Genomic DNA, 26,167 nt, shown 5'->3' on the forward strand with positions numbered 1-26,167 from the left:
CAATACAAATTTGCATGCATGTTAAGGCGTATGAATGGCCTTTCTTCGTGCATATTAATGGTCCTCCGCGGGGTCGCTGCCCCGTCCCCTCCCGGGCCAAAATGCAGACTCCCCCCCCCTCACCGCTTGCAGCCCGCCTGTAAATCTCCGGAGCACAGCGATGCCATTTCTGCCCCAGAGCCTGCCGGTTCAGGAAGGAAACCTCGACCCCCACCCAGCCTCCTGCATCCTGTTCTAAAGTTTAATCAGAGCACGGGTGTAGTGCCAAGTTTGCCTAGAAATCGGATTCTTGTAAGAAAACCGCCAGCAGCAATCTCGCCCATAAAGCTTCTTGGCTTGTTTCAAAATCATACCCACAGCGTCTCTGCTGCAGTTTTAATGATCATTGTTACAACGTGCTTGCTTGTATATGTATAAATAAGGATACTGTTTGGAAGAAAATGTGCAAGCAATGATTTATAAACAATATTAGTTAGGTAAAATATTTGTGTAAGATACTTATAATGATACGGATACTTTTTTTGTCCATGATCTCTTCAGTATTTAAGTTTTGCACAAAATACATTGTGTTTTTCCCTCCCATATTTGAGGCCTTTTTTGTAGTAACAATGCTGGAAATCTTTCTTGTTTGCAATATATTTTGTTTAAAAAGCTTATCCCAAATGATACAGTTTTTGCCTCTGGGACTTGAGTATGTGTATTCTAATAATAATAATCGTTCTTGCACTTAACCTTTGCATTTTTAAAATTAGCTGAAATATTTAAGGAATGTTTTTTCTCCAGGATTCTTTTATTTCAAATTTTTTAAAATTCCTCTCTACTACTTCACTGTCTTACATTTTATTATAGCTTCCATCTTACGAAACATATCTGTCCTTCTGATACTGAATTTATATTCCACCTTTTTGTCTCCTGCAAGAAACTCAAGGTGGCTTCTATGGTCGTCTTTCACGCAACAACAGCCTTGTGAGGTATGTTAGGCTAAAAGTCCATGACTAGCCCAAAGTCCGCCAATGAGTTTCATGGCTGAGTGAGGACTAGAACGCAGAAGGAGTTCCAGCTCAGCACTTTTAATGCACTGTCTTGGGAATAGTCTTTCTGGGGATCTCTCAGGTTCAGCAGGCCGAAGCTGTCTGTTGCCTGGGCCTTGAACAAGGGCAGACAAAAGCTTTACCTTTCAGAGGCAGGGGAAGCGTTAGAGGAGGTCTGTTTTTGATCAGCTGAGCTTTAGAGGCTGCATACCTGTGTGACATTCTCCGTTCTTGAGCTGATAGTGGTTTTCTTGGGTATGGTGCAGAGGAGTCGTAGCACAGACACCCTGGAGGACTTCTGTGTGGAACCCTCTAGCTCAGAACTTTCTGGTTTGAGTGATCATGGTTGGGCACATGCTCGGCCCAAGTGGGCAGGTCACACCCCACGGAGTAGGAGAATGGTGCTGTGGGGATGAAAGATCGTCCTTGAATGCAATTCTTTCATAGGGATCCCATTCTGATGCCCTGGTAAGGTGTGGGTTGGTTGTGGCTTCATTGACGATGCTCTCCCCCACCAAACTGATGATGGGTATGTGATGGCACAGTTGAATTTTGTGTTGACATATTGGGAAGTCTACCTAGGAGGTTGATGAATTGTGTTCCTAACAATCATTAGACGGGAAAAAAGTTAGAGTAAATTTGTGACTACCCAATATGATTGGTAGTGTATCTCATTATTTGTCTACACTAGTAGCAAGAAAGGAAGAAGCTGGAATGCTCATACTTGGTTTAGGCCTTGCTTTTGGAGCTGTCCCACTTCTGTGAAATCTGGGAACATGCGTGCTTAAGCCAGGAATTTGTGATGGTGTGGCAACTTCCTCTTCTTTCAGATGTTCATAACAGTTTTTCTTTGCATCTGCACCACAGAGGGACTGGAGGACTTGACGCCTTGCGCCCTGACTCGGCGCAGCCATGTCGGGAACCGTCATTATCCTCCAGCAGTTTGCGAGTGGCCTCAAGAGCCGGAATGAAGAAGCCAGGGCAAAGGCTGCCAAGGACCTGCAGCACTATGTCACCATGGAACTCCGTGAGGTGGGGGGCTCTCTCGGCGTGCTTTGTAGCAAGGAATGTGGACTAGGAAAATGACATTTTCCCACTTGGTTTTCGTACAAGGTCTTTGCTTTGGTTCCTTTTTCCTCACCCCCAAATACAGTCACATAGCTTCATTGTTCACATTCATTTCTTCATCTCATTCCTCAGTTGTCATTCAGGTTTTTAGCCTAATTCCCTTTGAGACAGGGGTAAACATAGGCCTCTCTTTAAACATGGGCGCTGTTTAAAGAATCATTAGATAGCTAGGCCATTTTTTAAAAATATCCCGAACTTCAAAGGAAACTGTTTTATAGCAAGTCAGGCTATTTGTCCAGGTAACCCAAATTGTCTCTTCTACTCTCTAGCGAATCACGTAGACTCCCTTCCTCTCTTCCACTGCCTGATTTTTCAAGATGCGAGGGAACCACCTGTATGCAAAGCGCAGTCTCTGTCACTGGGCTTCGGTTCCTTTCCAACATCAGTCCCCTGCACCCAGGTCCAAACAAGTTTAAAAGATTGCTTTGAATTTGGATTGTGCCTCCTCCTTAATGCCATTCATTTTTTTTAAAACTGTGGTAAGATTTGTAGAGGCTGGGCAAGACTTGGGCTGGTCATGTCTAGGAGCATCTGCTTACTGGGTTGAATTCGTCTTTCTCCTCCATCGCAGATGAGCCAAGAGGAATCCACACGGTTTTATGACCAGCTGAATCACCACATCTTTGAACTGGTCTCCAGTTCAGATGCAAATGAGAGAAAAGGAGGCATTTTGGCTATAGGCAAGTATCTGGATATTTTGTGTGAAGAAAATGTATTACTCAGTTGTGATTTTTTAATTTTACTCCCATGTCATCTCATATTAATGCGAAACATTCTGCGTCCTTGACTCTGAGACACACATGTTCTTTTACAAATGGTTCTTCTACCTAAAAATATAAAGCATAAGCAACTAAAAGGAGAACCTTCAAAACAATAATGAAAAGTCCTGACAAATGGGTTTGTCCTTAGTTCAGAGGAGAACATTTCTCTGGGCACCTCATCAATTTAAATAATACTGGCTACTTTCTCTCTGGTGGCTTGTGGTACAGGAAGAGCTAGCTACACATTCTGTTCCCGAGCAGTGCTAACGGAGAATCCCTTCACTTTCTGTTTCCCAGCAAGCCTCATCGGCGTTGAGGGAGGCAATGCCACGCGGATTGGTCGGTTTGCTAACTACTTAAGGAACCTCCTTCCCTCCAATGATCCTGTTGTCATGGAGATGGCATCCAAGGCCATCGGGCGCCTTGCGATATCGGGTGACACGTTCACGGCCGAATATGTGGAGTTTGAAGTGAAGCGAGCGCTGGAGTGGCTTGGAGCCGACAGAAATGAAGGACGGAGACATGCTGCGGTAAGCGTCTGTTCTTGGGAGAGCTGCGATAAGAGCTGTGAAGGCTTTTGGAGAGGCGCTTCAAGGGGAGCCTGCTGCCTCCCTCGCTTGCCTGGGCCCGCCTCGTCTTCCCCCTGTGTCTGTTCCTGCTCCTTACTTGCTACCATAGATATCCACCTTAAAGTCACCCACTGTTTTGAAACAAGTGAGATTTTCATCAGCAACAATTCGCATGTGACTAATCCAGAATGTTGACCTCACTAAGAGCTGATTTGCCCTAAAACAATCGGTTGAACCCTTATGGGCTCCTTCCAAGGCCTGTGGGAATTGCAGCTTGCTTGAGGACGCTGGATACTCTTAGAACATGGGGAGCAGAAGAGGGGCTTTGTTCCCTCTTTAAGAATCCCCTCTTTCTCTGAACTACAGTTCCCAGGGCTCTTTGGGAAGGAGAAATGACTGTTTTATATTTTACCTATTATTTGCATTAATAGGCAATAAAAAAGAAGACCGGTATTTAAAAGCAAGGGAAAAATCAGAGTTAAAATTTGGGCCTTAAAAGGCCTGCGAGAACAAAAGGGCAAGCACTTTTAATGCCAGATCTATTTGGCTCTAGGAGTTAGAACATTTTTTGCTTGACCTCTCGCACAAAAGTGCAGTATAAGTGCTGGAGTAATTATTATTAAACAGAGGGCTCTGCTCTTTGAGCCAAGTTCAGGCAGGTGGCACTAGATTTATTGCCTCCCTGTGTGACTCTGAGGTTGCCAGCTCAGGCAGTATCTGGAGTCTCGCTTCTGCCTCCTGCCTTGCTGCACTTCTCTCTCTCTCTCCCTGCCACCCTCCAGGTCCTGGTTCTGCGAGAGCTGGCCATCAGCGTCCCCACGTTCTTCTTCCAGCAAGTACAGCCATTTTTTGATAACATTTTCGTCGCTGTGTGGGATCCCAAGCAGGCCATCCGCGAGGGAGCTGTTTCTGCCTTACGGGCCTGCCTCATCCTGACAACCCAGCGGGAGTCGAAGGAGATGCAGAAGCCGCAGTGGTACCGGGTATGCAGGCAGTTTTTGCAGTGTGGGGGAGGCAGTCCGTGGTTTGCTTTTATTGATGTCCTAGAAATAGGACTTTCCAGCTGCTTCAACCATTAGGGTCCGAAGACCCATGAACAATTCTAGTTGTGGTTGACAGTGATTTGGAAACTGGAGCCCATTTCCTCTTAACTGCCCGATCCCATCCCTTCTGTGTTTCCTTCAAAGCAAATCCTGCTTAAATCAGGTAGCCCGTCCTCCCAGGTAAATTTCCACCAAATCATTCTCTTCACTTCTTTCATCAAGGCTCTTCTTTTCAAACTCCCCAAGTGGCAGAGTAAAGGGGTGAGGAGGAGTTGGAGAGCAGGGCTTGGATTTTTCCTTTTTCCTTTTTTTTTTTGGATTAATTGGTTTCTTCAGGAGTTGGCCACCTCACTATCCGAAAGACTTGTATTTGAGTGATTCTGGATATTATGAAGTTGTATCACGAAATGATGCATTTCCGAAATTGTGGGTTTTTCCCCACAGACAAATATAACAGTGAAACATTGCTAGTTTGGCCTGACATCTGCACAGACAAACCATGGCCTGTGACTGGGTTGTGAACTGGAACCCATGGTTTGAAATATTTTTGCAAACAGTGGCCCAACACGATGTCTGAATAGCTGCTTCACTCTGTCAACATTGGCAGTCCTCACAACATTAAACAAATGCAGACACCAGCCCCAGACTGCGTTTTGGCTGTATCTTTGGCAGCTCAAATCAGGGTTTGGGTTTGGAGCTCTTCCCTACTGCATGCCGTGGTTTGCTGTTGTGTCTCCGCTGAGCTATGGTGGTGAGCAAAGTGAGCTTTGAGGCAAGAAAAACTTGCCTCAAATCTCACTTAAGCTGTGAAGCCCTTGAACCTCATTTCTTACCCGTTTCCTTCCCGTATATGCATTGCAGGAATAGACAAAAATGGCTGGCTGGCCGTAACGATCAAGGTGCATGATGCCCCGGCTCTGGGCATTCTCTGTGTTGGAGGCTTTTTCCTAATAGCACCCTTGTCTTTTCAGCAAACATATGAAGAAGCCGAGAAGGGTTTCGACGAGACGGTGGCCAAGGAGAAGGGCATGAACCGCGACGACCGAATCCACGGTGCCTTGCTGATCCTGAATGAGCTGGTGAGGATCAGCAGCATGGAGGGAGAGGTGAGTTGGGCCGACAGGGAGCAGCTGGTCCAGTGCACGCTGCTGGAGAGAACTTTTCGGTGTGGGAGGGTGGCTTTTTTGTGTTTGGTTTTTGTTTTTATATAATTTAATTATATTAATGGCGCCCCACCTATGGAATGCACTCCCCAGAGAGGTCCGCCTGGCGCCGTTGTTGTTTGTTTTTCGGCGCCAGGCCAAGACCTTTTTATTTAAACGCTATTTTAATTGTTAATCTGTGTTTTATTTAATGGCTTTATATTTCGCCAAGAAGTCCAAATTTTTAATACTGTTCTATGCTTTATTTGCTTTCCTTGGGAGCCACCCCGAGGCTTCGGCGATGGGTGCGGCATAGAAATGTTATAAATAAGTAAAATAATAAATGTATGGAATTGGTTATTTTATTGTTTTTAATTGTGTGTTGCGAGCCGTCCCGAGATGCCGAGGCATGTGGTGACAGCATATAAAAGTTTTAAACATTAGAAATACTGCAATAAATAAAGAGTGCTCTGAACAGGCAAATGAGAATGGCCAGTCTGGCTTGCACCCATTCGTAAAACAGCGTATTGGGGTAGAACTTGTTGGGATGGCGATGGGTTAAGGTCACCCCACACGTTATCTCAGGCTTCCTTCCGAGCATTGCTAGCCGGCGATGCTCATGTGCCCGCAGCCCTTTAAAGCTTTGCGGCCAGTCCGGTGTTGACCCTGCTCTTCTCGCCCTCATCTAGCGTCTTCGAGAAGAGATGGAGGAGATCACGCAGCAGCAGATGGTCCATGACAAGTACTGCAAAGACCTGCTGGGCTTTGGGGCCAAACCGCGCCACATCACCCCCTTCTCCAGCTTCCAGTCGGTGCAGCCCCAGCAGTCCAATGCCTTGGTGGGGCTCCTGGGCTTCAGTCCTCAGCCCGGAATCATGGGCTTTGGTGCCTCGCCTGTCCCAGTCAAGTCCACCCTGGTCGAGAGCCGGTGCTGCAGGGAGCTGATGGAGGAGAAGTTTGATCAGGTGAGCTCGAGGGCCTCTGCGGACCAGTTGCTGGGGTGGGGGAGGATGAGGGGGGCACGTTTGGTCCGGCTTGTTCAGTGCAAGCAAAGTGCTCCATCCAGCGTCGACTTGTGCCTCTTCGTTCCTCAGGTGTGCTGCTGGGTTTTGAAGTGCCGAAGCAACAAGAACTCCCTCATCCAGATGACTGTGCTCAGCTTGCTTCCACGGCTGGCAGCTTTTCGCCCTTCTGCCTTCACAGGTAAAATGCTGCTAGGTCACCTTTCCAGAAGCAGCACCGAGGCGAGAGTGGGACAGAGCTGCGGGGGCAAATCCATCTCTTGCTAATGTATCGTAGAACAACTTTGTTGGAATAGATAAAGAATATATTTCTTATATTGTAGAAATATATTCCAATATATTCTTTATTCTATAAATAATTCTATTCTGCTCCCACTGAAGGTAGAATATACTGATTCTACATTCAGTGGGGGCCAGGGGCTTGCAGCACTTCTTTCTGTCTAAACTTGAATAGGATTTCAGCTTAATGTTTCTACTGCTGAGAATTAAGCCTTGGAAGAAAAAATCCACCATTTAGTTGTGGGAGGAAAAGGATCTGTCCTGTGGCGCAGCCTGCCTGAGCTCCGAGGACTGCTTAGATAATAGACCTTTGGAACCAGAATTATGCATTAGTTCTTGTTCTTCCTCTATGCTTTTACTGGCTGGTGGTCAAGGATTACCTGTGAGTGTGTACAGAGCGCCTTCCCCATCACTAAGGAAGCATTTTGGCCCCTCCAGCCACATTTGAAAACTGGACTTTTGGGAAGTAGGTTTAAGCAGGAATGACCAATGCAGCCTTTTCTTTTTACCCAAATTGAGGCTGAAAAATAACCCTTTTCTATTTTGTTTTCGGCGTGGCTAGCTGACCACTACCTTCCAGACACCATGAACCATGTTCTCAGTTGTGTTAAGAAGGAGAAAGAGCGGATGGCGGCGTTCCAGGCCTTGGGCTTGCTCTCGGTGGCTGTGAGGTCGGAATTCCAGGTTTATCTGCCTAAAGTCCTCGAAATTATCAAGACCGCCCTCCCACTGAAGGAATTCGCTCATAAGTGAGTGGCTGCTTGCACAGTCGGTGGGGGGGGGTCTCCTTGGGGGAAGAGTCTTTTGTGGGGGAGAAGGGCAGCATAAACAAAACGTAAAAAGGAAAGAGCGGGCGACACTTCCTGCTCAGTGGAGTTGTCTCTCGTGCACCCCCCTGCAGGAGGCAGAAATCTGTGCAGGTGGACGCCACCGTCTTTACCTGCATCAGCATGCTGGCGCGGGCAATGGGGCCTTCCATCCAGCAGGACATCAAGGAGCTCCTGGAACCCATGCTGGCTGTGGGACTGAGGTAGGTCTCTCAGTTACCTCCCTCAGCCACTGTGTGGCGCTTTTGCATCTCCCCCCGCCCCACACACACAACTAACTGCCAAGGAAGGCTATTTCCCCCCCTTTCAGAGCTGCCTGGTGTGCAGGGGTTAACCTAGGCAGGCCGTGCTTCATTCTTTATGAACCGGCCCGTCCTTCCTCGACCCGGCGTTCTTCAGAGGTGTTGGACTACAGCTCCCAAGCGTGCCTGAAGCCACGTGGCTGGTTGGGCCGTGTTGTGAGTTGTAGTCCAACCTGTCGGGGACCACAGGCAGGTGGAGCCAGCAATGCGTGTCTGTTTGCTACCAGCACGACTTCAGGCTAGTGAGGATCCATCTCAGTGCTAGAAAGGCCGGAGACGACTTTGCTTTGAAGGATTTTTTCATTTCAGTGGCAGTCCTCCTCCTCCTCTTTGGTTCCAGGAGGTCTTAAAACAATTGAAAATCTGCAGTCCTTGCATACAGTTCACCCATGAAGACTCAGGAGTCTTCCAGCCTGCCTTCTGCCCTTCCCTATTTATTATTTTATTTGCAACAATAGCTTTTATTGCCGTTTGCTTCATTCCTGCAATTTATTTATTTTTCCTTTGTTGCATACCCCTCCCTGAAACCTTTTCCTGTGTAACAGTGTACAAACCCGAAACAAATAACACATTTTGCACCAAAACACACACAGGGCCGCCTCTTCTGGGGGGCGGTGTCCACCGTAGGGCTGTGGGCGCCCGCCTTGGGAAGGTGCAGCACTGTCTGCTGGACTGGAGGGGTGGGACATGCAAAAGAGCTCCCCTCCTCTGAGCTGCTCCAATGCGATGCAGCTGCCCCATCGGCAAGGTGCTTTGGTAGGTATGCACATCCGTCGTGTGGTGTGCCAGAGGTGCCTCCAAACTCTTACGGATGAACTGGCTCCCCTGAGCCCTCCCGATCTTCGCTGGGAGTTGGTGGGCGTTGCCAGAGTGTTAGCGTTTCTCCTGTCCCGGCTGCACAGGATAGGGTGGCTGTTCTGTTGGAATACTTCAGGACAAGAGAGAGACGAGTATAGCATCGCTGTATTTCTTGCCGTCTGTGAGCTTGTGTGGGCCAGCGAGAGTAGCCTGCAGAGGGAGCTGGCTATTTCTTTGGTGAAATATCAGATTCCTTCATGTCTGTGGAAGAATGCCATTTGTACTGCTGCGGAGATTTCTGAAATTCCCCAGGGATTCCTGAGAAGGTCTCCTTGTCCACTCCTGGCACCTGAAATATCTCCTGTGAGGCAAATGCCTGAGCGAGTATTTTAATTGCCAAGCAGGGCGGGTTTGGGAGCTGAAAGTCCTGCCCTGCCCTGCTCTGCCCCTGTTGGCACCAGCAGGATTATATCCAAGCGAGTGGCCTGAGGCTGGGGTTGGGTTTTGGGCTCAGGAGTCCAGCACCTTGCTGGATTAGGCCTCCCACCCCCACCAGCCAGCAAGGGGAGATGGGTGTTTCTGAGGATGGGATGAGGCGGTAAGGAGAAAAGGGCTTCTAAGCAAAGCCCGAGGGTATTTTTCCAGCCCCTCCATGTTTCATGCAAGGCAGTGGAGCTGCTTCCTGGTAGGCGGGTGGGACCAAGAAAGCAGGTTCAGGCAGTCCCTCCTCCTCTTCCCCGTTGTGATGCTCTGGGGAGAAAAGCGAAGGAGCACACAGCTCCCGAGTGCATTCTGGGGAGCAGATGTGAGGCTCGCTTCTCATACCGGGGGTGGGGGCCGCTCCGGGCCACGTAGAGGGGGCTGCTTTCGGTAGAAGCAGAAACGTGCCACTATTCGAAGAAGCAACGTGTTGAGAGGAAAAATGCCGTTTAAGGGACCTGTGGACACAGCCTGGCACTTCATGCCTCCTTCCCTGGGTCCTGCTTCCTTTTGCCAACCGTAGGTCTTCTGCAAGTTTCCCAGCTTTTGTGACCACCCCCCCCCCGGTTAATGGATGAATTACCTCCTTAAGGTTTAGTTACTGTCAGCAAAAGCTTTGAAGCTGGCACATGCTGGTATTCTTGGCTGTGCCCAGCATTAGAGTGCAGCTAGAAGGAGAATTCCAAAATAGTTTGGCCACTGGGTGAAAGATTCTATGAGCTTAAATGAGAGAAAAGGCAGGCATTTTCTAGCTGCGCTTCCTCCCTCCCGTCTTCCCGGTTCTCTGTCTGGGAGGGCTAAAACTTCCGCTGTGGAGGAGCCTCACGGCTCCCGAGTGCCGGGGCGATGCTCCTCCTGTAGCGGCCGGCCGGCCCCAACAAGCTCTCCGCACCGGTGCCTTCCCTTGCAGCCCCGCCCTGACAGCCGTGCTGTACGACCTGAGTCGCCAGATCCCTCAGCTCAAGAAGGAGATCCAGGATGGGCTGCTGAAGATGCTCTCCTTGGTGCTGATGCACCGGCCCCTGCGCCACCCGGGCATGCCCAAAGGCCTGGCGCACCAGCTGGCGTCCCCCAGCCTCTCCAGCCTCCCCGAGGCCAACGACGTGGGCAGCCTCACGCTGGCGCTCCGCACCCTGGGCAGCTTTGAGTTTGAGGGTACGTGCTCCCGGTGGGGAGGGGGCGCGCGCTTTGCATGGAGGGGGCCCAGGCTGGCCCAGCTGGTCTTTCAGCCCCGGCTCGGCCGACGGAGGGTCGGACGCGGCACAAGGAGCCTCCCTGTGTGGGTGCGGAGAGGCTCCCAAGAACAAGCCAGCCGGCCAGCGGAATGCGCCCCTGACGCCGCCCCCCGCCCGTGCCTTCCAGGACATTCGCTGACGCAGTTTGTCCGGCACTGCGCGGACCACTTCCTCAACAGCGAGCACAAGGAGGTCCGCATGGAGGCGGCCCGCACGTGCTCCCGCCTGCTGACGCCCTCCATCCACCTGATCAGTGGCCATGCCCACGTCGTCAGCCAGACCGCCGTGCAGGTGGTGGCAGATGTCCTCGGCAAACTGCTGGTGGTGGGAATCACGGACCCAGGTGGGTGCACGGCTTGCTTTGCGGATTCTCCTGGAGTGGGGAGCCTCGTGGGGCCACCGGTACTCGTGCCCCGGAGGGCTGGGGCGCCGCCTCTGCTCTGCCCGGAAGCAGCGCCCACGTCAACCCAGGCGCCTGCTGTCCGCCCGTGCTCTTCCAGACCCTGACATCCGATACTGCGTGCTGGCCTCCTTGGACGAGCGGTTTGACGCACACCTGGCCCAGGCGGAGAACTTGCAGGCTCTCTTCGTGGCCCTGAATGACCAGGTGTTCGAGATCCGTGAGCTGGCCATCTGCACGGTGGGCCGGCTGAGCAGCATGAACCCCGCCTTCGTCATGCCCTTCCTGCGCAAGATGCTGATTCAGGTGACGGGTCCGGGGGAGGCGGGCGGGCGGGACGGCAACGTGGTCCGGTCGTCATGGCACGGGCGAGGCCAAGCCCCGCTGCGTTGCGGGGGTGACTGAGTTGTCTCGCGTGCTTCTCCCTTGGGGACAAAAGTGCCCGGGGTCTCTTGCTACACTCTTTTGTCTTGGCCGGAGCTGCATCTCTATAGGCCTGGGGAGGTTGACTTAGAGTCTTCCAGCTGTGTTGGCCTGGAGTGCCCTTCAGCTCTCACCACGGGCTGCTGGAAGCTGTAGGCCAGTGTATCTTGAGCGCCACAAGCTACTCATCCCTCCTACCTTCTGTCTTTTAGGGGAGTTAGAGGCCTTGAACAAACAAGGGTGGAGTGGATCTCCATCCCCGGCTTTCTCCTTGCTCTGGGTCCCAGCCAGGGCGATTTTATTTATAGTCCGCTTTCTCTTCACAAAGAGCCCAAGGCAGAAGAAGAAGATGTGGGTTTGTGCTTTGATAAGTGGGCATTTGAATCCATATTGGGCAGCCTTCCCTAGGCTGGTGCCCTACAGATGTCTGGGGCTCCAGCCAGCATGGCCAGTGGTCAGGGAAGGCCAGTTCCGAGGGGCTCCTTCCCAACCAGGCTGCAGACTGAGGTGGAGGTCAAAAACTGTCTCGCCCAGGAGCTGATCTCTCTCCCACCATTTCTCCTCCTGCAAATAATCCTAAGATGGCTCCGGTAGTTGTCCTCGCGCTGCTCTTCGTTTTATCCTTGCATCAACCCTGTGAGGAAGGTCAGACTGAGAGTCCGTGACTGGCCCAAGTTCTCCGAGGAGCTTCGTGCCCAAATGGAGACCCAACCCCAAACCTGCAGGGTCCCAACCCACCACCGTAGCTGTTCTGCCCCACTTGGAGGGGTGTGTGTGAGGGGGGTGGCCTCACTCTGCCATGGGAGGCCAAAGTCCTTTCTTCAGAATGATAGAGCCTGGGGCCTCTCTGAGAAGAAGAGAGATTACGCAGAGCCAGAGTTCCATTCGGTGGAGATAAGGAGGGGTGGAGAAAGATAAGAGGGGACCCTTTTGCTGCTGGCAGTCCGGGGTGGGGGGGTTGCTGCCGTCTCGCCCGAAAAACGCCAGCTTCCCTGATGGCATCCTCTTTTCCCCTCCAGATCTTGACTGAGCTGGAGCACAGTGGTGTCGGCAGGATCAAAGAGCAGAGTGCCCGGATGCTGGGGCACTTGGTCTCCAATGCTCCGCGGCTGATCCGGCCGTACATGGAGCCCATCCTCAAGGTAGGGCTTCCCTGGAGCTTTCTGAATTCGTGAGTGTGCTCCCCCCCCCCCGTTAATTTAAATGACTGTGTCTCAACTCTCTCCTGTGGGAAGAGGTAGGAAAGGGGCTGATGGGGGTTCACAGGTAGGAATCTATGGCGTGATTCTTCCCTGCCTCCCTTCTCAGCTTCTTTTCTTTGGTATGTCGCTCCGCAGGCGCTGATTGTGAAACTGAAAGACCCTGACCCTGATCCCAACCCGGGGGTGATCAACAATGTCCTGGCTACCATTGGTGAACTGGCCCAGGTAAGAAACCGTTCCTCTCTGCCAAAGCCTTTCTCTCCCCACTGGTCAGTTGAAGGCCTTCCGGAACAGCTGCCATGAATGGCTGGCCCGACAGACCCCATGCCTGCGTCTCCCTCATGCCCCTCACCCTTCTCTTCCCCGCCGCAGGTGAGTGGGCTGGAGATGAGAAAGTGGGTGGATGAACTCTTCATCATCATCATGGACATGCTGCAGGACTCCTCCTTGCTTGCCAAGAGACAGGTGAGCACGGCCCGCGGGTGTGGAAGCCTGTGGGTCCTCTGGCCCTGGAAAACCTCCCCTGCACGCTTTGGTCCCAGGGGGCACCGCCTGCCCTTCGAGTTGAGATCATCTTGCCGCACTCTGGGGACCATCTTCTCTCTGAATGCTAGGTTGGCCAGTGATGAGGAGCAGGGCCTTTGTGTGGTGGCTCTGGAGCCCTGGAGCGCCTTCCTCTAGGAGGCCCACTTGTCTTGGGAACGACAGTGTCTTCCGTCAGAGGAAAGAGAGGTCTTTCCCATCGGCTTGCTGGCTGATGCTCTAAGCTGGCGTTGGCAGTGGTTGAACCGGGGACATTGGCATGCGCACCAGCTGCTCTGCCCCGGAGCCCTTCGCTCCTCTTCTGATTTTGCGTTTGCGTCCAAAGGCAAGCATGCACCAAGTGTTGCTGTGCTGTCGGGTCTTTGGAGGCCTAAGCCTCTTAAATTGCAGCTGCCATCCAACATGTTAGCTGGCGTGCGTATTGGATGTTCTGCCCGAAACACATCTAACACAATCCACGTTTGTGAACATAAATAAAACAAAGAAAATGGTAATAATACAAAAGGGTAAAATTCCATCTCCTTGGAAATTGTGACTTTGCCCGTTCTTGCTTCTCGGTATTATTAGTTTACGAACAGGGTCAGTGAACCTGTGGCCCTGCAGGTGATGTTGGACTTCAACTCCCATCAGCTGCAGCCAGCACTCAAAGGTGATGGGTATGGTAGTGCAACAGCATTGGGGAGCTGGAGGCTCGGTGTCCTGGGCTAGTCTCACGGAGGAACTGAACAAGAGAATTCTCCCGCCTCTCTTGCAGGTGGCGCTCTGGACACTGGGCCAGCTGGTGGCCAGTACCGGCTACGTGGTGGAGCCCTACAGGAAGTACCCCACTCTCCTGGAGGTGCTGCTGAACTTCCTGAAGACGGAGCAGAACCAGGGCACCCGGAGAGAGGTTGGCATCCGTGGCTCCCTTCCTAGCACAAGGACCAGAATTCTCTCCACTGAGTGCCAAAGGGGGATGGATGGAAGGATGCTCTCACCTGGGTTTAGTCCCGCCACCTGCCAGACTCATTCAGAGGTGCAGGAAAGGCCTTCGTTCCAGGAAGGTGGGCTGTCTCCGGGCCCCAGGGCCATGTGTGGCCCCTGGACCCTTTCCACTTAGTAGCGGAGTGTGATTTGTCCTGACCTCTAACAGGGGCGATGGATGCCTCCCTTGGCAGCCCACTGCGTGGAAGAGCAGGGGGGGAGAGAATGGGGGCAGGGGTCCGAAAGGGGGTGGCTCACTCATTTTTGCTCCACTCCTGCCCACTCGGGCTTTGGTCCTACTCGCTGCCAGCAGGCTGCTTGCCAGAGGGCCGGCTGCTGCTGCTGCTCCAGTCAATTTTCACCTTCGGCCAAATTCTGTCCACAGATCCCTAGGATCTATTGTGACAGGAACAGGTGAAGCAATAACTTGCTTCTTGGGAGCGTCAGGCCCGCCACAATTCTTGTTCCAAGATTGTATAGCAATGTTGCCCCTTTTGGCAGCACTAAAACTTTTTTAAAACACACTGCCCTTCTTTTTTTCCCTCCTCCTCCTCCTCTTCCTCCTGTCAGGCCATACGGGTCCTTGGTCTCCTGGGGGCTCTGGACCCATACAAGCACAAGGTGAACATTGGCATGATAGACCAGTCACGGGACGCTTCGGCCGTCAGCCTCTCGGAGTCGAAATCAAGCCAGGATTCCTGTGAGTAGACCAAGAAGGGGGTTTGTCACAAGCACGGGACTGGCAGCAGTTCTGATGGGTTTTCGACCGCATCCCTTTACTGGGTGAAGCATTGCCTCTCAGCCAGACGGACAGCCTTCCCTTAAGCTCTGCTCCAGGGGTGCGTGAGCACTTGGGAGCGAGACGTTTCAGGCAGATTTTTCTCCTTGGGAGTTGGTTTGAGGAATGCTTCAACAGTTGCCCCATTTATTTAACAATATCACTTTCCCATTCTTGAAAAGAGGGGCAACTGGTTGTCTAGGAAGTACATTTAGGCTTTGATTTCATCTTCGAGGGGAAGGTGCCCATGAAAGGGTCAGCACATGGCAGCTTTCTTTTCTCAATTTCCCGTCCCGCATGGTCTCCTTGCAAAGCTGTTTCTTGAGTTAGCAAGTTTAAAGGTGTGAGACTCTTTGGTGGGGTGTGCCTGTGTCTGCCAGATGTGCACATCAGCCAGTTCTTTGATTTTATTTTTTTCTTAACGTCAAGTTCCTTCTCTCCTATGAAGGAGGAAGTGTAGTAAGTCCGTTGGTCAAGATTTGAACCCCTGAAATTAAATCTGTAAATGGTTCCTAATTAAGGTCTTGTCACTCTTGCTTCTGGAAGCAAACGTTGTATAGAATGCCAGGATTGGGATGCAGGCAATGGGAGAGAAGGGAGCCAATGTAAGCAGGGGGGATTATGAGTTTTTTCCCCTCCAGCTGTGCCTGTAAGCTTTTCTGTGAGCTAAAAAGCAACAGTCATCAGTTTTCGGGATGGAAGGAGAATGCTTTAAACCAGAGGTGGGGGACCTCTTCCAGCTCAAGGTCAAATTCAGTTTCAGAGATATTCCGAGGCCTGTACTTCTAAATGAAGGGAATGGGAGTTGAATAGGATGTGGAGGGGTACTTACCTCATTATAAGGCTGGCCAGAAAAGCTTTAGGAGTGGAGGAACGGAAAGTGTGACCGGTTGTGGGAGAGTAAGCCTGCGGACCTCTCCGAGTCCTGTGCTTGGTGCACAGCTTTCCTTCCGAGTTTTCCCACGCCACTTATTCTGTGGCCTTAGGAGCGTCTCAGTGTTGGTCCGCTCCTAGGAAGCTGCCGTACGCCGAGACACCAGCTTTGCATCTGTTGCCCCACAGGGTTCCGAGCTGGGGTCTTTTGCAGCCATGTCGCGAGGTGCTGGGGATTGAACCGGGACCTCCCGCGGGCCCGGGGGGGGGGTGCTCTGCCACAGAGTTCCCGCCTTCCTGGCCTGCACAGCACGAACTCTGCTTCCGTTTCAGCCGATTACAGCACCAGCGAGATGCTGGTGAACATGGGCAACCTCCCACTGGACGAGTTCTACCCGGCCGTCTCGATGGTGGCCCTCATGAGGATCTTCCGGGACCAGTCCTTGTCCCACCACCACACTATGGTGGTCCAAGCCATCACCTTTATCTTTAAGTCCCTCGGCCTCAAGTGCGTGCATTTCCTGCCTCAGGTCATGCCGACCTTCCTCAACGTCATCCGGGTGTGTGACGGGGCCATCCGCGAGGTGAGTGCCCCCTTGGGCGGCTCCCCCCGCGCCTCCCCTGCAGCCGGGACCCGCCTCAGCACCCCCCCCCCCCCCCCCCCCCCCCCCCGGGGCCCGCCCCCGCCCCCCCCCCCCCCCGTGTCCCTTGTCGCTTGGAGCACTGCTGCGTTGTCCCTGCTTCCAGGCACACTGCAACCGTGAGTGACCGCCTCTCTCTCCTGCTTGTCCGAGCATTTCTCTCGGAAGAATGTAGGCCGTTAGTTGCTGCTTTGTTAGGAAGTCCATTACTTTCGGTGGCCTTCGGCTCTCGGGCAAGCGCTGTCAGGCGGGATGCACCTTCCTGCCTTGGGAAACGTGACGTCTTGGCAGGGTGTGCATGGCTTGCGCGGGCATCCGTGTCCCCTGTCCTGTCACGGGCCTCAGACAGGCCTGCGCTGGCTTCGTTGTTGCGCTGCCATTGGAAGGGGAGGAGGGCTGCTGCCTCATGTGGGCCAAATTTCCCCCAGCTTTGGGTGCCCTTTGACCCCACTCTGGCCCCCGCCAGTCATTATCCCACTCAATTAGCGATCTTCAGTAAAGGTCTGAATCGGAGCAGCCATTGCATCAGAGACTCCCTCAAGTCCCGGGCTGTTTGTGGGCATGTTGACGGCGCTGCAGTAGCAGTAATAAAACACGGTGGCAGAAAGTCTGATTTCCCACTGCAAGTCCCATGGAAGTCCCTCAAACTGAAAGTCAAACCTAGAAGCCCTGCAGTGCAGGCTGTGGGGTCTCGGCACACCTGATGCCCTCTGGATTGTGGCCCATCTTTGCAAAATTGACCAGGTGGGCATACGGCATTCCCCGGAGTTGCTTCCCCTATGTCGGGTGCACTTTTTGGTGTCAGCTGCTGTTAAGTTGCTTTCTTGGAAATCCAGTTGCCCCTGGCTGTTGTGTCTCAGAACAGAAACCCCTTAGAGCATCAGAGTTTGCCTTCAGATCCACTTAGTGCTGTTGAGTATCTGGACCTCGCTTGATCTGACTCCCTTGACAACGACGCACTTTTGCCTACTTTGTTTAAAAATTTTCAGGTAAAAGAAGATGGTGACAGTGTACTGGGGAGAAGAGCTGAGGTGGGTACAAGTGGGAGTGAAACACGCAAGCGAGGGATCTCTTGTATGAAGCACCTCAGTCTGTCCCCAGGCCAAGGCACTGTGTCGAGAGCTCAGGTTACGGATTGATAAATATAAACAAGCAAGAGTTTCACAGGTCTAATTATAGATGGCTAGTCTTAATCATTCTGTGAAATTCAGTAGAGATGTTAGGGGGAAGCATCCAGGGGAGAAAAACTAGAGGGAAACCAGAATGATTTAAACTGATTAATTTCCCTCCCTGGGTTATTCTGGTGTTTCTCAAGCCTTCACAGTTCTATCCTTGCCACACCACCTTGTCCTTTTGCTGCCAGGAAGGAAGGAACAACACAGAGACAACATTACCCGGCTTCTGTGCTTTTGACTTTCCCATCCTCTGCCTCGCTTGCCTGACCCGCACCGTGTTTGCCGCTCCCTGTTCTTCCTCCCCAGTGAACTCTAACGAGAAAAGCTGTACTGTTAAAATCCAGTTGTTGATGCCGCTTCCCTTCCCCTGAGCATTTGGAATAGCCGTGAACATTCCATGGCGTCAAAGCTGCTCAGGCAATCAGGCAAGAGGAATAGCCTGATTGGACTTCCTTATATGAAACAACTCTCAACCATTTTATTTCTAAAGCAGCTACATGCTCCGACATTACTCAGCAGGATGTATTTCCCGCAGAGAATACAGATTCTCCCCATATTCCATCTCGTGACAGTCCCCAAGAAGCAGCACCCCACTTGGGTTTATGCCTAGATGATTTTCTGGAGGACAAGAGTCACTGCGGGCCTAGTTAACTCTCGGCCCATCGACGCCGCTTTTCACTTCCTCTCGTGTAACTAACCAGCTGCTCTTCAGCACAGAGCAAAGCCAACGCTGGGGCCAGCTGCCTTCCTCCCCCCGTGGCCACGCATGTGGCAGCTGCTGCCGACCAGGGTCTCACAAGGAAGCGTCACTGGGCTCCTGGTGATACAGAAGCTGTCTTTCCCTGGGTGCCCCACTCCACCGCTGTGGAGGAACACGTGTCTAGTTATCTCTGGATAGATTGGAAATGCTTATCGAAACGGTAATGAATACCTTTCCCTAGTCAGTGGCCATTTCCCACCGAGGCAGCCATTTTCCCATTTCTGCCTGTGAAATTCACCGTCCCAGTTTGGTTTCCCTCTTTGCGTCGTGTGGATGAACTACCCAAAAGATTCTGCATTCCCGCTGCCTGCCTTGATAATTTGGCTTGTGGCCTAGAGCTGAGCTCTCTCAATTCGTGAGTATGTCTTCTTGCCCTTGAATCTTCCCACAAGCCCTTAGAGGCGGCGAGACGGGGGGGCATCTGTATTAGCTCCCAGGAAAGAGCAACCTGGCTTTGGCTGGCCGGACAGGTGAGGCAAGGACAGAGCCCCGAAGGTGAGTGGGCAGTGCTCCGTGGCGCTCCATCTCCTGTCAGTCACCCGCATGTCTCACTACCTTTGCGGCCGTGCTTGCCTGGATGTGTCTCTGCTGCATGCTCCGGGGATCTTGCAGCGTTCACAGGAGGGCCGGCAGACTGTCAGAACGGCTGTGAGATGCTGCAAACCCTCTAACCCTGGGCTTACAGCCATACCATCGTTGTTCTGTGTCCATTTGGTACAAGCATCTGAACAGAGGTTATGCAGACTGCCTCGTCGTCACTTGCTTTTCTGTAACCTTTCCCCCCCCCCCAGTTCCTGTTCCAGCAGCTGGGAATGTTGGTGTCTTTTGTGAGAAGCCACATTAGACCGTACATGGATGAAATCGTCACCCTCATGAGAGTGAGTATAACAATCCGGTGGACGTGGGAACTTTGGGTTGTTGTAGCCTGGCACAGAGAGGGCTTGGGGACAATAAATGGCATTTCTCATTTTTTTTTTTTTGAGAGCCTCTCAAGTGGAAGGGGGCGCAGACAAGTCTCTCCCAAAAATACTTGTTAGTATTTCATGAATGGGAGAACCGAGACTGAAAACCCACATTTCCCTCTCTCTGTGCGCACGCAGGCGCACACCCCCCCTTCCCTCCTCAGAGTTTACAGGGGAAGCATTAATCTGGAACAGATTGTTTAAGGCAGACTTTCATGGCTGATTAAGTCCAGTTTCCCTTTGATCCAATTATTATGTATCAGAAGGTGAAGGCTGACTTCCATAAAGAGTTAAACATGGCTGTTTTTATGTGTTCTGCTCCAAAAAAGACAACCGAGTTGCTGATTCTTCCAGACCAAACATGGCTTATTTTGCTTAACACCACCTGCCCCCCCCCACCCGCCAAAACTACTAGGGGAGACGTGATCGTGCGTCGGGGTCCTTCTGGCAGCCTCCCTGCCGTCTGAATTAACAGGCAAACCCTTTGATGAAACCGGGGGAGCTGAGAAGCAGGGGAAAGATTATATTCCAAGATGTCACCATTTCATTTCCTTGAAGCTTCTATTTTCAAAGGGATTTTTTTTAGCGTTGAACCCAGTAATATAGCTCACGATTCTAAATGAGGTTTCCCTTGCCACGCTGCAGTGCTGTTTGAAGCCATGCATCTGCTGGGAGCAGAGTCTGCAAAAGCTTGTGCTGAGAGAAATGCGTTAGTCTTTTACGGTGCCGCAACACTGTTGGTTATTTGAAATAAGGGTCCTTTGCATAGCTCGATACATGTCCTTCTGAGGCTTGCGAAGAGTCCATCTTTTTCAGAACGGCTCATGGGATTTAAATGTTGGAAGGCTGGAGGTATCTTGCGGCCTTCTGTAGCTGTGTTGAAATAGGGCTCTCTCGAAATCAGCTTCCCTCCCTCTCTCTCTCTCCCTCCAGGATTTCTGGGTTGTGAACAATTCAATACAAAGTACCATTATCCTCCTCATAGAGCAGATTGTGGTGGCTTTGGGTGGGGAGTTCAAGCTGTACCTTCCCCAGCTCATCCCTCACATGCTGCGGCTCTTTATGCATGACAGCAGCAGCACCCGCAACGTCTCGACCAAGGTGAGCCGAGCGATCCTCCGGGCCGGTTGTCCGTGCCACCTGCCGAGGCAGGTCGCGGCAGTGCTGAAGCCGAGGGCCGGGCTGGTGCCCCGGCGGATCAGCTGTGGGGAGCTTCGCAGGCGGTTCAGCTGATCGGCTTCAGTTTGTCTCCTGTGGTGGGCTCTGCTGATGCTCTGGAAGGCAGCTCTGGGCTACCTCCTCTGGAGTAAGGGGAGCAGCTCACGGGGTCTTCCGTGACGGACGTCTCGGGATGGCTTTCCGTGGCTGTCCATCTCCTGAGCCAGCAGCTCTGGCCTTCTCCCGGGATTGAAGAGTTGTGGTGCTGGCCCGTGGCAGCTTTCTTCTGGAGACCTTAATTTTAAAATGCTCTTCTGTTCCCTTGGATACATTTGGATATTCAGTGCTTTTATTTTTTTTGTCCTTATGGGAAGAATCCAGGAAGGTGTGTGTGTGGTGTACTATTCATAAAAACTGAATGTCCTGGAGTCTGTTTTCCTCCAAGGAGTATTGTTTTCAGGGGTGTGATGTTATCCTAGTTTTTCCCAAATACTCTGGGAAAGAGGTAGGGCGGGGAATTGGCCTACTCATAACATTCATTGGAACAAATAATCTAAGAGTGAAAGGGTGTTTTCTCTTGAAAGCACACTTGTGGTTGAGCTTGAAAGCCGGCCCTTGTTTGTAATGAATGTTTCCTCGTTTTTGCAGCTGCTGAACGCTATTCAGCTCTTTGGAGCCAATCTGGATGACTACCTGCATTTATTACTGCCTCCCATTGTAAAGCTCTTTGACGCCCCAGATGCCCCGATATCTGCTCGCAAGTAAGCCTCAGTCTCTCCCCCCACTCCTGCCCCAAGCTAGTCCCCTTGTGCGCTCCCAATAGAACCCCGCCTGCCCCATTGGTGCGCTCTTCCTTCCTACCAAACGGGGAAGTAGTGTTTGTTGCCAGAAGTTGTGGTCGTGCACAGCGAAGGGAATCGGCACAGCGTTATAGCGGTACAGAGGCTGAAAGAGAGTGACCGCCATACTGCTGCGGTGTTCACTGAAAACGATTGCGAAGGACAAAGAGAAAAGGACGGGTACCTACTCCTCCTCCAAGAAGAGAGAGGTTATTCATCCCAACCTCTTTGTACCTCTCTAGATCTGAACTTCACGATGCTGCCACCCTCCTTGGAGGAAGAGTAGGTTGCTGACATGTGGTTGGCACAACCCGAATAGTTGCTTTATCCCAAAAGAGTTGACTTCCTTCTGTTCCTCTGACGGGCTGCCTCTTGTATGGACCACAGGCATCTGTGCAAGTCCTCTGGTTCTGTATCGCTCACAATGCTTCGTTCCTTTTCTCCCTGACCTTCCATTAGAGCTGCCTTGGAAACGGTGGATCGCTTGACGGAGTCTCTGGATTTCACTGATTATGCCTCCCGGATTATCCACCCCATAGTGCGGACTCTGGATCAGAGCCCGGAGCTTCGGACAACTGCCATGGACACGCTGTCGTCCCTTGTCTTCCAACTAGGGAAGAAGGTAAAACACACACACACACGTAGGTGTGTACATGTTTCCAGCGCAATATCCTGCAGTGAATTCCCTTTGGAAGGGTAGAGAATATTGAATGGGTCTCTCATCCTCAAATTTGGATATGGGTGCCCTCTGCCACCCAGACGTGTAGCTCCTGTCAGCTTTAGCCAGTGGTTAGGCATGATGGGAGTTGCAGGCCAGAATATCTAGCGGTCTTGTAATTCTCTTTCCTGGAATAATATGTGTCTTTCTGAATAGTTCCTTGCTTATTTGGAAGATTGTCTGTGTGTTTGGGGTTGCTGGTAGCTTTGGTCTAGGTTGTGATAATGTCCTTTCTCCCATCTGTAGTATCAGATCTTTATCCCGATGGTGAACAAGGTGTTGGTCCGTCACAGGATAAACCACCAGCGCTATGACGTCCTCATCTGTAGGATCGTGAAGGTCAGCTTTGACGGATTTGGATAAGACAGCGAGGGCAGGGTGCGGGGTTCGTTCGAGGCATGGGGCTTCTCTAGACTCTTGCCTTCGGGTTGACTATGACCAGACGTTTCATTTTGTCCTGGGAGGTTGTTGGCATGTGGGCGGAACAACCTAGGCCCTCGTACCTTTCTTCCCCTGCTTTGCTGCTGGCATGAGGGGGTGTGAGCATCCAGCAGGGGCTCTAGTCAGCATGGGGTGGAGCACTGCAGGCCTGGGGTCCTTGGGTATCATTATTATTATTATTAAAAACGTTTGTATGCCGTTCTTTATATAAACATCTCAGGGCAGCTTACGGTAATTTAAAAGAGCAATTGAAAAAAACATCTCATAACATCCAATAAGGGTAACGGGAGCCTTGCTCTGAATTAGGGCTACACGCTTGCGGATGAAGAAGAGGACCCTCTGATCTACCAGCACCGTGTGCAGAGGAGCAGCCAAGGGGAAGCGCTGGCCAGTGGCCCTGTGGAAACCGGCCCCATGAAGAAGCTGCACGTCAGCACCATCAACTTGCAGAAGGTAGGGGCGAGCTGGTCCTGTGCAAATGGGCCGTGCCCACGCTGACGATCGGACCTTTCCTGTGGTATTGGGATGCCCGTTTCCCCGCAGGCTTCAAGGCCCGGCTGAACACGCCGCAGGCAACTTCCAAGTGCCAAGTGCGGGCTGCACATGCTGGCTCGTTGAACGAGTGGCACACGGCGGTGGTGACTTGCATGTGCGAATGGGCCGCTGCAGGTCACAGGCAGCAGAATGAGCGTCTGCCTCGCTTTAGGTGTGGAGCTTTCTTAGGAAATCGGTCCCTGTGCTCCACTGGGCTGTTGCCCCTGCATGACGAGCGATCCAGTGATAACCCTACCTGTGTGAACAGGCTAGAAGAATCGGGAGGCTTCTGCGCTGGGGGAGCTGTTCCTAGCAAGTCCCTGCGAACCGAGCTTGCAGCCAAGGATCCCCCTCTTGCCCCCATTTTTATGACGGGCAGCTGCGCAGCAGCCCTCCCGGGCTCTGGGGCACCAGCAGGGAGAATTGCTAGTTTTCAGGAGTTAGATGCCATGCCTGACATTTTTCTCCTGCAGTCGCTCCTGCCTGTGTATTAATGCAATTACATCAAGTGGGCATGATCAAAGCACACCCCCCGGCTAGACCTAAAAGAGGAGTGGCTCAGTTTGTGACTCACTCTTCCAAATGAACCGTGAAAGGTGTAGGAACCTGCCTGGGTGTGTGTGTGTGTGGGGGGGGGGGGTGGGGGAGCGGGGGAAAAGAAACTCGGGCTCAGGGTTCTAGTTTGGCCCTCCAGGGGTGCATAGCAGCTCCCCCTTTCCCTCGGACAGATTGTATGGAAGTTTCCAGGATCTTGTGTTGTTATTTTTCCCCCTTTCCTAAAGAATCAGAATGCCTCTGCTAAGTCACTGTTCCTGGTAGTAGGAGCTTGAAGTGGAATCATGCTTACCGGCCTCTTGGTGTTTTGGTCCCTTGAATGTGAACCCCCCCCCCCCCCCCCCCGGGCTTCACTGAATAACACTTGGCCCTCAGGATGAAAGGGATTCCGCTTCGCCCCTCTGGGCTTAGCAGCAGTTCTATCGGGGGTCCCAGGCAGAGCTCTGCTCCAGTCTCCCCAAAGCTGGTATCCTCATGACTTCTGGGCTGCAGCAGCCAGGAGTTCTGGCACTTGGGCCTGAAGGTCGTTGCAGCCCAACGCATCGGGGGGGCTCTAGGCTGGTCAGTCCCACCACTTGCTGCTCCCGCTCCCTTTTTTCCTTTTTCAAAGGTGGGAGTGCCAGGAAGTAAGCCTGGCAATTTCTGCATGCAGAGCTCCCTCTCTAACCTTGACTTTCAAAAGAAGAAGAAAAGACCTCCAGTTTGGTTGAGAGGATACTTGTGGCTGATCCATGCAAGCCGCTACTTGTAGCCTGTCTTGATTTGTTTGTTGGCTCAGGACTTTGTGTGAAGCTCTTAATAAGCGAAGAGTAGTGTCGTGCCGTTTTGTGTAACGGGCTTCCACAATCCACCCGAGTGTCCTTTTTGCTTCAGGCTTGGGGAGCGGCCCGGAGAGTTTCCAAGGACGATTGGCTGGAGTGGTTGAGACGGCTGAGTTTGGAATTGCTGAAGGATTCCTCCTCTCCATCGCTGCGCTCGTGTTGGGCATTGGCTCAGGCGTACAACCCCATGGCCAGGTAAGGGCTCTTCCTACCTCTCGGAACTGTACCCCAACTGCACACACCAGCCACCGAGAGGTGGAAACAGAAGGACGACAGCAATCAATTGGCTATCGGGGGCAAAAAGAAAAGCATCTGGGGGAGCTAATGTCACTATTAACTTCTCCCCTACACCTCCTGTACTGGGAGTTATTTGAGATGTGTTTCTTAGAGCAAAAGCAGGAAAATGCAAAATGTTAATATGTCTGTTGGTATTTCTACCGTGTGACAGCAAATGAGAAACACTGCTTGAAAGAGAATAGTGAAATTAGTTTGTAGGTCCTTGTATTTCCAAAAAAGAGGCTCTTTTCAGTGACAAAAGCAAGCTATAACTTCTGCTCTTGCCCAGACAAGCCAGGTCTTGGGCCTTCTGTGATGTGGCAGCAAGCTGCTAATTGTTCTTTCAGTAGGTTAAACAGGACACCTTCACTTTGGTCTGGTATGAAAGCATAGGTCCATCCTAAATCCATTAGCAGCTTCTCAACTTTGAGAGGCTTGTCACATGAACAAGCCCTGAGCTTCAAGTGTCCAGAAAACTTCATATATTTGAGCTTTTGAAAAATAGGTCGAGGCATTTCAAATCTGCTTTTGTGCTTGCAGAAAAAAATGGGGCACCAGCAAAACCTGTCAAATACCTAACATTGAATAACTCACAACACCAATCATTAACAATCCCTTTCTCTCTAGTTTTATTCCTCTAGTAATTGAGTTGTGGGTTGTTGGCCAACATGAAGACTGTTGCACAATACACACTTAACTGCATGTGTGTGGCAGGCGGGATTGGAGGAGCAAAAAGAAAAAAGAAAGTCAGAACTATGATTTAAGCCACCCTGTCTGTCTTTGGGATTAGAATTTCCAGCATTTCTAAGATTTAGCATTCTAATCCAGATGAAGTTGATTTAGTTCTCTTAGGATAAGTGAAACAGTCTCCCAGGAGAACAACGTGTTGTATACATGTTCCATGAGGAGTTCTAGTACAGGCCAGTCAACCCGGCTTCACGCTTGAGAGCGCCACTATGACACTCCTGTTTTTATTTATTTATGTAAAACATTTAAATCCCGTCCTTTCCAACAAATGGCTCAGGATGGCTTACTGTTCTCCGGTGTGAGTGGCTCAGAAGGGACAAAAGAGGAGTGCAGCCGAATTGGCTCAGGAGTCTGTCTAGTTTATTAACTTAGTATTCTTATTTGGCCCTCTTTTTAAAGTATAATGTATTATATTATCCCATGGGGGACAGTCAGTGCCCTGGGGCCCATCTCAATAAACGGTGTGTGTCTATTTTGCACGTTCCATTTTTACATAATGCAAGCATTTAAGGCAAACTTCTGGTACTGTGTGAACCCAGAGCTAGCACAACAGCAGCCGCCTTCCCCTGTGGCCTGTTCCACGCTTTCTTTTCAAAAGTGCCTTGTATCCCTAATTGTGTCCCTGGATAACCTTGTGCCTGTTCCACCTTCTTTTATCCACCACTGATTCTGCATCTGCTCGGGCTGTAATCCTGCTGTCCCTGTGGTTTTGGATCCCAGCTTCTAGTCATTCAGCAAGCT

The 26,167-nt window shown here is 51.5% G+C and overlaps 1 protein-coding gene across 2 annotated transcripts in view; it reads left to right on the forward strand.

The window, feature by feature from the left end:
* The first annotated feature begins 849 nt into the window (after positions 1-849).
* MTOR (mechanistic target of rapamycin kinase) overlaps positions 850-26,167 on the forward strand; it is an 80,502-nt gene continuing 55,184 nt past the window's right edge. Inside the window, exons 1-27 of one of the 2 annotated variants that reach the window (XM_044445369.1) lie at positions 850-971; positions 1,899-2,063; positions 2,731-2,839; positions 3,218-3,450; positions 4,272-4,472; positions 5,504-5,638; positions 6,364-6,639; positions 6,769-6,877; positions 7,538-7,724; positions 7,877-8,005; positions 10,293-10,537; positions 10,745-10,960; positions 11,118-11,323; positions 12,460-12,582; positions 12,778-12,867; positions 13,015-13,107; positions 13,940-14,074; positions 14,719-14,848; positions 16,133-16,383; positions 17,430-17,471; positions 19,167-19,253; positions 20,271-20,438; positions 21,144-21,256; positions 21,794-21,956; positions 22,299-22,391; positions 22,800-22,946; positions 24,456-24,598. In XM_044445369.1, coding sequence (XP_044301304.1) covers positions 1,944-2,063; positions 2,731-2,839; positions 3,218-3,450; positions 4,272-4,472; positions 5,504-5,638; positions 6,364-6,639; positions 6,769-6,877; positions 7,538-7,724; positions 7,877-8,005; positions 10,293-10,537; positions 10,745-10,960; positions 11,118-11,323; positions 12,460-12,582; positions 12,778-12,867; positions 13,015-13,107; positions 13,940-14,074; positions 14,719-14,848; positions 16,133-16,383; positions 17,430-17,471; positions 19,167-19,253; positions 20,271-20,438; positions 21,144-21,256; positions 21,794-21,956; positions 22,299-22,391; positions 22,800-22,946; positions 24,456-24,598 — 3,944 coding nt within the window. In that variant the 5' untranslated portion in view covers positions 850-971; positions 1,899-1,943. The remainder of the gene's footprint in view (positions 972-1,898; positions 2,064-2,730; positions 2,840-3,217; positions 3,451-4,271; positions 4,473-5,503; positions 5,639-6,363; positions 6,640-6,768; positions 6,878-7,537; positions 7,725-7,876; positions 8,006-10,292; positions 10,538-10,744; positions 10,961-11,117; positions 11,324-12,459; positions 12,583-12,777; positions 12,868-13,014; positions 13,108-13,939; positions 14,075-14,718; positions 14,849-16,132; positions 16,384-17,429; positions 17,472-19,166; positions 19,254-20,270; positions 20,439-21,143; positions 21,257-21,793; positions 21,957-22,298; positions 22,392-22,799; positions 22,947-24,455; positions 24,599-26,167) is intronic. The other variant, XM_044445370.1, reaches the window with a different exon arrangement.

The sequence above is a fragment of the Varanus komodoensis genome, unplaced genomic scaffold (genome assembly GCF_004798865.1).
Source record: "Varanus komodoensis strain SLA01 unplaced genomic scaffold, ASM479886v1 scaffold48, whole genome shotgun sequence".
Classification (NCBI taxonomy): Eukaryota; Metazoa; Chordata; class Lepidosauria; order Squamata; family Varanidae; genus Varanus; species Varanus komodoensis.